This window comes from Aphanomyces invadans, assembly GCF_000520115.1.
Source record: "Aphanomyces invadans strain NJM9701 unplaced genomic scaffold supercont1.54, whole genome shotgun sequence".
Taxonomy (NCBI): Eukaryota; Oomycota; class Saprolegniomycetes; order Saprolegniales; family Verrucalvaceae; genus Aphanomyces; species Aphanomyces invadans.
In genome coordinates this window covers 372,052-380,351 of record NW_008580199.1, presented here as the reverse complement: position 1 = coordinate 380,351, position 8,300 = coordinate 372,052, and the positions used below count along the sequence as shown (strand labels likewise).

The window sequence follows — 8,300 nt, the reverse complement described above, 5'->3', positions numbered from 1 at the left end:
CGACATGTTGAGAGCGCAAGGGGAGCAGAGCAATCGGCGATAACAAACGTGTTGGGGTATGAATTTGTCGAGAGGAATTGGTGTGGATGATGGAAAAACGAGCGGCGCTGGTCCTTTTTTTACTTGCAGCCAGGACAATTGTGCAGCGAATCGTGAATGTACATGTCGCAGTCGCTGCAAAACGAGTGGTGGCACGTGGGGCACACGTACGACGACGTGGCTAGTGGAAAAAGGCACGAAAAGCACTTGGTTGCAGTCGTGGCCTTGTCGAAATTCACGATCGGGAATAAATGGTGGTATGACCGAGCCAAATGCGGCGACGACACCTATCCACCACGCGGCAGCGCTGGCGTAAATTTCCGTTCTTTCGCTGTTCATTCCAAAACAAACACCGCGTCCAAAAACAGCCCCGAGGCACACACCCACAGGAATTACCGACCACTCGATCGTCCAATTCAAGCAGACGATGACGATGTCTGGTGTCGAAACGTACCAAGGGCAAACTGCACACAACGCAGACGGTGGGCAATTCGCAGCTCTTTGATTTACATCGTGGGCAGAGATAGCCCAACGTTGTAAACGTTTGATGGCACACGCACAAGGACAGCACCCCACTGCGCTTTTGAGGAAATCCCATCTACACACACGTCACTCCGCGAGTGCCCATACAACCACGACCGTATTACTACCTCGACGAGCGTTGCAAATTTTGCCACTGACGACGCCAAACTCGGACATGGTGTGGTGAAAGCAGCCAAGAGGTCTCTGAAATGCGGCGCGTCCATCGCGACCGAGTACGTTCCATGGGTTTCCTAGCACCGAGTCAACGCTTTACGTTCGAGCCGCGTCATGCGCAGGACAGAGGTAGCACACAATCTGTCCGAGAACTCGAGAGAGACGGGCACTCGTCTCTGAGTTGAACCCGATTCAAAACGAGAAATCGCATCGGGTTGTCGAGAAAGCACCAAAAGAGACATCGCCAACGATTCAGAGCTTTCACCTCGCGATCATGTCGACACTCGGAATCCGTTCATTCCAAAATGCCATATTACCTTGGCGATTCGCTTGAGCAAGTGCATTTCGGCGCCAATGCCAACGAACGAACACCGAATCGAGTCCCGTTTTAGCGCGGCCAGGGTGGCAAAGATGTCCCCGGGGTCGGTCGTCGTCAAGCTGCCGTACGTCACGATGATTTCCTTCGACCCGTACGAAGGCACCTATCGACGATCCTCGCGTGAGCGGCGGTCACAAAAGGTGCATGTTCCCGCACAATCTTCAATGCATTGCGAGCCATTTCCAGGGCGTTTTGCAAACTGGGTTCGCCGTGGACGGTCAGAGTACTCTTTAGGACGTCGATGTGATGCGTCGGGTTCCCGGACAAGTCGCTTAGTTTCACAGCAATGGCACTTTTGATTCCAATCAGTCCCAACTATTCACATCGCATGACAACATCGAACGCACACTCGATCGTCAAACCTGGGAAATGGGATTCTGATCGAAGTAGTCGGCGATGAAACGCTGGACTTCTTCCGTGACGACGGCACACCGATGCGGTTTCCAGTCCTTCTGGCTCATTCCCTTGGACAAGTCCACGACAACGTAAACGTATCGAATGAGTCCTGTTTGCCGATCATGAGCAGGAGCATGGACAAAGGAGACAGGAAATACCTTTGCGTACACGCTGCAGCATTTGCTGTCGTCGCAGGCGTGCCTTGTCCCCTGAGGACGTCACTAGTGCTTGAACTTTCAAAGCACCACTCTCGTCTTCTTCAATGCCATCCCACGATCGCTCAAACGAGCCTTCCCACGCATACCCCTTTCCATTATCTAAGAGGACACACACGCGCAACTCAAGCCCAACCTCATGGACTCATCCACATCGCAGTGCTTCCCTTCCCCAATCCGGCGCCTTACCTTCCTCATCCATCTCTCACCGTGTGATGGTTTGAATACGTTTTATTTCAGGTGGGAATTGTGGGTTAAAGTAAAAAACTGGAATTGTGGGTTAAAGTAAAAACCTACGTTTTAACAATGCACGAGGTGAAAGCTGACGTATCAATCACCCCGTTACGTTCAATTCGAACCACCATCACGCCATCGCTCATGAGCTACAATACAAAGCCACATGCCCTAGAGATATCAACTTGATTGGACAATACGTTGCGCTTCGTATGGTGCAAATCATTGGAAGTTCAAAACGATTGACTAGCATTTCCCTATTCCATCGTTGAATGGACATGTTTTCAATGTAGGTGTCGTCAATACATCTGGACAGGTACGACTCTTCACTGTCAAAGTGCCAATCGAGCGATAGAAAATGATTGGTTTGGGTATAGAAGAAACCGTGTCCAAGTGCATGTCGTCGCACGCGGATATCCTGAAGCTTGACAACTTTCGACCATCTCAGCGCTTTGAATTTTTCATTGTGGTAACAACACAACTCACATGACATTGGTTTAACGTCGTCATTCCCGTGAGATTAAACTTAAATACCCAGTGGGTATTTAACGTAACCCACGACGTTAAGGAATAAAACGTCAGTGACATACGTTTTACTCGACACAACCTTTTTCACTCAACACAGCTTTCCATGATTTTTGAATCGTAGTGCGATCCAAACGTGCAACTCACCGGATGAAGCTACGACGATGGAGCGTCGCCAGGCTGCGTGCGATCTTTCTCGGGCTGTTCGTCGTGTCTGTGGCGGTGACGTGGCATGTTACCATGGGCTTGCGCCCGGCTGCGCTTAGCCTGCGCGCGGACACCAGAGCCAAGATGCATGCAAGTGCCAAGGCGAGCACGGCGAGCCAAGAAGTTGTCGAGCACACCAAACTTCAACGGGTCGCCATCAAAGGTACCTCTGTGTAGACGACTTCGGCTGCGCCTTTGTGTCTCATCCAGCTTCATAGCCGTGACGCCACCAGCCGCCGTTTTCTTTGCTCGAATCATTGGGAACGCGTTGCCTCCTCGGTACGACCAAAGCAACCACCAGGACGAATGCATCATCGCACTCCTTAGCCACGACCCCACACGAACGCTAATTAACCTCGAGTTTGTCCTCGCCCACGAGTTTCAAGATTCTCGAGTCCAGAAACACTGGGTCTTGAACCGCCTGCTCAACTCCACCATCGAACAAGCCATCATGTCCCTCCTCGATCAATACAACGCCAGGTTACTCGTGCCACCATCTCCTCGAGCAAGAAACTCGCATCCCACCATCGTTATAGCTACAGTCGCATTCCTTTCGTCCTGGAAGAGTACGCGAACGCACATTTCACGTTGTTCGACCAAGACGACAACTCCGACCACTTGCACTCGAATGCGACGCTCGACGAGTGGAATCAAAATCTCCTCCTTTCAAGTATCTATGACGCAAAGAACTTGTACGCCATGAGCATCAACCATGCTCGCAATGCCATGATCGAGCTCGGGTACAATACTCCGCACGACCACGCGTTGTGACGATATTCTGACGGCTCGATAGCATTGCCAAAGGAGCCAAGTGGATTCTCCCGTGGGATGAAAACTGCTTCCTGACATCAAAGGCGTGGGACATGATTGCCCACGACCTGTTCACTCCAGACGCCGTTGACGACGGTACTGCCATGCCAAACTTCGTTTTATGCACACACACGGCGATGTTGTGCAGATGCGATCAAATACTTTGTGGTCTGGATGGACCGACTCAAAGTCGAGAACGACGTGGTGCTTGATCCAGCGTACGTACCCAATGCATGGGAAGAGCCGCAGATTATCTTTCGCCGGGACGCCACCGAACGATTTGACGAAGCACTTCGGTACAATCTTCCCTCTGCACAAGAATTCGCTTTGAACATTCGCGTGCATGAAGGACAGTGACACACGCGTGTATGTCTCTACTGCATAGATACGGTCGCCGCGACAAGGCAGCTTTGCTCATTCGGCTGAATGTCCCAGGAGTGTGGTTTGAATGGGGCTGGTCGGCATGGGAGCGCTTGCGAACCTTTGACAATCCGTCCAGCGATGGAAGTCGCCGCTCCACGGACAACCGTCCCAAAGTTCCATCGACTGGGTTTGTGATTCGGCTCTATTCTGGCAACCCAGTCTACGAGGACCAAGCGTTTGGGTGAGGGTCTCTAGTGCTGCCGTCACTTCGAACGTCTCGATGGCGCTGACGGAGTGGGTAGGTTTCACCGGGAAATGGCTCGAGCAGAAGCAATTGCTCGACAGCTAGAGTCGCTCGAGGATCAAGTGATGCGCGACGTCTTGCAATTCCACCCGACCAACTTGGTCGTGTACAGCAAACACAAGTTGTTACGAGCCAAACAACTTTTCCAAACCCAAGTGGATACATCCCCACTTGACCCTCCTGACAACGACCGCGCCATCGTGGTGGACGTTCTCAAGCAGGCTGATCGTGCCATGCGTTTGGTGGCGATGCCAACTGCATCATTTGTTCGCGCCAAGGCAACTCCCCAGGACGTGGTACGGACGAATCCACTCGTTGAAACGCGGCCAACATCTCGATCGTGAAATCAAAGCGCTCATGCGTAGTCCGTCGCGTTTGAATCGATGGTGTACAACTTGACAGCGCTCGTGTTTGGGTCGTTCATCTCGAACAACGAAGATTACGCGCACCATGCGCTGCAATTGCTGCACCAGTGGTTTATTCGACAACCCGACGGCACACTCCCGCATCCAGGTGCGGTTCTTTTTGTGTGTGGAGCTCGTTTTTCATGCAACGACATGGCCATGCTTTTAGCTAAGCTTGTGAGGAGTGGCCAGTTGATGACGATGCGGACGCTTCCGCTGTTTCTCGACACGGTCAAACTTTTCCACGACAGCCACTTGGACGCGTACACGTCGGGCGTTCTGCTCCACGTACGGACGTGGCTTCGAAAGTACTACGACGACTTGGCACTCGACAAAGCGTACCGACCCAACGTGGCATCTCGCTGGTTTCGTTCGGCCAGTCGACGTGGTAATCGGCGTCGCGATTTCGTGTTTGCTGGGACGTTGTTGTTGTCGCTAGGGATGCATTACGATATGCAAATGGCGAGTCTTGCGGCCTACTTTGACGAGCCTGCTGTGTATCGATACCATGCCGACACGGTGCAATCGCGGATGCTCTCGGACGGCGTCTCGATTCCAACGATGCGCGATTGGGTCCACATGGCGACGATCGCGCAGTCCGCCGGCATCGACGTGTGGGAATTTCACGACCATCGGCTGTGTGCGAATGTGGCCATGCGAATTCCGTGCTGCGGAAATTCGTCCACTTACGAGTGCACCGCCGCGACGACCGCCGACGTGATGTTTGCGAACGGGTGGGACATGCTGCCGCTGGTGTTGTCCAAGTGCGTCCAGTGTTCCGCCTTGGCAACGGTCCAGTTGGAGCAACTCGACGACGTGGTTTCGTTGCACGTGGCCAGAGCATGGCACGTTCCGCCATTTCTACACCTGTGGCAGACCTAACATGCTGTGTGTACATATACGACGTGGATGCGTCGACAAACGGCATCGATCCATGCGATTCAACTGGTCGCGCGTTCCAAACTCGACCAACGCCAGCATTCAGACTACTACCGCACGTTAGATTGCGACGGCACGAGGTGGGATGGCCAGAGCTTGGGGCTCAAGAACTTGGGACGTTGGGTGGCGCGCAAGGGGAGGCGCTGCGAGAATACGATCGACGAGAATGCGACGAACTCTTGGATCAGCTTGAGAGTTGAGCGCCGTGGAATCTACTGGGCGGGGGCTTCATCGTGCGCAAAGTGCCCGTCGGTGACCCGACCATCGTTTTTGCACGTGTATTCAACGACACGCGAGCGAGGACCGCCAACAGGCGCACGACGCGTCCGCATGAAATTCGTGGGCAACGTCGTCGTTGGCTCGATGAGCTTTTTCATGTTGCATGCGGTCGCATTCGATCGAGTGCGGACGACGTTGTTGCGGTACGTTTGAGAGACAGCAGCAGTCGGCACCCGAATCGAACCCCCTTGGCCGCCTTGGATGCGCTCGCCGCCGCGTGGATATACGTTTCAATTGGAACAATCGGACTAGAGACAACCTCAAGTCGTCGTTCCGTTGGTTGGGTCATCGCAGTATGATCGCTTGTGTACGTGTCAAGCAGCATCGTATTCGCCACGTGCCACCGATGCTTTTGCCCTTGGCGCGATCCCGTCCAACGAATCGGAACGACACCCTTGACGTGCTCCGCGTGTGCCCTGCGTTTGCTGCACGTGATAGGTACAATCGCCGCAGTCCGCCCCAGGCAGAGCCCGTCGCATGCCGAGCATGAAGGACGGCCGCGACGTACTCGTTTCGTGCCACCACGTCAGCGCCGTCGTCGTTATGCTGACATGGTGTTTTTTTTTTGCCACTCGATCAACGCGTCGACCAACTTGCTCTTCCAGGCATGGCGGACGTCCATGTCGGCTCGACAAACGATTCCTCCACGCGCGCTCCTCCCACCACAACGAATACCTTGGACTTGCCGTCATGGCACCGTCGTGAATTGCAGGTGTTCGTTGCACCAAGTTGGATGTCATCGAGTCGACACCAAAACTCGAGCTCCACGCATGAAGACGAATCGCGGACGTTGCCTCTGCATGACTCGACAGATCGACAACGAGGCACGTCCACATAGGCGCTCCCATGTCGTATTCAAGCATCGGAACGTGCGACACCTTGGCGTCAAACAGTCGTCGTCCCAGATGAAGAATGGGTCGGAGGTATGGGTCTCATAGCGGCGGTGAAACACTTGTCCGCGCGAATATCGAGGTCGCCATATCGACAAACCTCGATGCGTTGCCTGTCGGGGGATGCACTCTCCACGTGGAACGAGTGCACACCACTCGTCGCAAGTGCAGCTTGTCAACGACATGTCGTTCGAGAAACCACACGACTTTGTGTACCAAGCGATGGTGCCTCGGTGGTCATGTGGTGCAGCATTCCCCCGTAAGCAAACCGTCAGGATGGATCGGTCCAAGCGCCGTTCCACCGTTGCTCATGGAGCCCTTTCACTTGATATTGCCGCGGCCCCACTACGTGACTAGCGACAAGTTGGTGTGTTTCGTCGATAGCTCCTGTCGTACGCCACAACGACGACGAAAGCGGTCGCCGTGTCATCCAAGTCCATTTACAACTCGCCCGTCCGTCCCCGCGGTCAACTGTTGGAAATTTTTGCCTTAGGCAGGGTGTTGGAGATACGATTCGAGGACTTGGATAACGTCGTCGGCCGACGGTCGTGCTTCGTCCCGAAAGGACAGACACTGTTGCGCCATCTCGAGTAATGGTCGAGGCATCGCGTTCGTAAAGGCTGGTTGGAGTTGCCCTTGACTCACCTATCTTCGCCGTGACATGACAACCCTGGAAAACACAACAACGTACGAGCAGGGCGATGCGCGCATTCGAAAAGCCATCACCCGAGTGGCCAGAGGTCGAATACGGCGTCTCCATTGTATCCATTTCCGAGAGCAACGCACCAAAGCTGTACATGTCTGCCTTGGTCGAGTATCTCGCTCCACACAAGATCTACGTGGTGCGATCAAGACAACGACATCCATGTCGCGCGTACCTCGGGGGCAATCCATGCCACCGTGCCGACATTGCTCGTCATGGTTTCATCGACCGTCGTGATTATTCGCGAAATGCCAAAGTCGCTCAACTTGGCTTCGTACGTGCTGCTGAGCAAAACATTTTTCGCTTTCACGTCGCGGTGAATGATCGGAGGGTCCAGCCCATGTAAATAACGCAGCGCCATCGCGACGTCCCTCGCGACTTTGGCCTTTGTCGTGTGAACTCTGGATGGACACACGGCTGCTGGCCACACCCACTGGAATTGCCTCGCTGCAACGTGTTGCCGATCCGTTTCCAGCAGTTGGCGGACATCTCCGTGTGGCATGTATTCCGTCAAGACCGCCATGTCCACCAGGGTCGACCATGACACACCGACAAATCGGACAATGTTCGGGTGGTCGAGCCGAGCGCACAGACGAATCTCTCGCATAAAGTCCTACCACGACCCACGGTACGCATTGGAATCGCGTCGAGAGACAACGTACTGCCGTCGCCTTGGCATCTTTCGCTTTCGACGGCACCAATTGCTTCATGGCAACGTCTCGACCGAATACCGTCGCTCGATACACGACACCAAAGCTACACGACCATGTGTCGGTATCGGACGCCATGCTTGGCACGTACCCCCCCGACGCAATCAACGCCGCGTGGACAATGTCTTGTTGCGGAATGCGGTATCGAATCATGTATGGGTCGAAACGAATGTCTGGATGGGCGGCGTGGAACGATGGCTGTGTTGC

General features: G+C 54.1%; 3 protein-coding genes across 8 annotated transcripts in view; 1 reads left to right on the top strand and 2 right to left on the bottom strand.

The window, feature by feature from the left end:
- On the bottom strand, nt 1-1,946 carry H310_13631 (hypothetical protein). The gene is made up of 8 exons (XM_008881201.1): nt 1,915-1,946; nt 1,669-1,827; nt 1,477-1,619; nt 1,271-1,429; nt 1,053-1,217; nt 690-812; nt 494-637; nt 1-326 (listed from the first exon to the last, which is right to left on the bottom strand). The coding sequence occupies exons 1-8, from the start codon at nt 1,925-1,927 to the stop codon at nt 120-122; spliced, it is 1,113 nt and encodes a 370-aa protein (XP_008879423.1). The 5' UTR covers nt 1,928-1,946; the 3' UTR covers nt 1-119.
- Nucleotides 1,947-2,574: 628 nt separating this feature from the next.
- Nucleotides 2,575-5,751, top strand: H310_13630. Of its 2 annotated transcripts, XM_008881199.1 has the most exons (11): nt 2,575-2,854; nt 2,910-2,970; nt 3,019-3,171; nt 3,228-3,431; nt 3,485-3,597; nt 3,650-3,797; nt 3,887-4,105; nt 4,167-4,464; nt 4,534-4,681; nt 4,742-4,960; nt 5,012-5,751. In XM_008881199.1, exons 1-11 carry the CDS (start codon nt 2,635-2,637, stop codon nt 5,452-5,454), a joined length of 2,226 nt encoding a protein of 741 aa, XP_008879421.1. In that variant the 5' UTR covers nt 2,575-2,634; the 3' UTR covers nt 5,455-5,751. The 2 variants fall into 2 exon arrangements, with proteins under 2 accessions (XP_008879421.1, XP_008879422.1); XM_008881200.1 differs by having other exon boundaries at nt 3,019-3,431.
- A 296-nt stretch (nt 5,752-6,047) lies between these two features.
- The window catches only part of H310_13629 (TKL protein kinase), a 4,895-nt gene continuing 2,642 nt past the window's right edge, over nt 6,048-8,300 (bottom strand). For 2 of the 5 annotated variants that reach the window (XM_008881195.1, XM_008881198.1), the window contains 4 exons: nt 7,559-7,996; nt 7,372-7,515; nt 7,077-7,325; nt 6,148-7,025 (listed from right to left, as the gene is read on the bottom strand). In XM_008881195.1, coding sequence (XP_008879417.1) covers nt 7,170-7,325; nt 7,372-7,515; nt 7,559-7,996 — 738 coding nt within the window. In that variant the 3' untranslated portion in view covers nt 6,148-7,025; nt 7,077-7,169. Of the gene's footprint in view, nt 7,326-7,371; nt 7,516-7,558; nt 7,997-8,300 lie in introns of all 5 variants that reach the window. The other 3 variants (XM_008881194.1, XM_008881197.1, XM_008881196.1) reach the window with 2 other exon arrangements.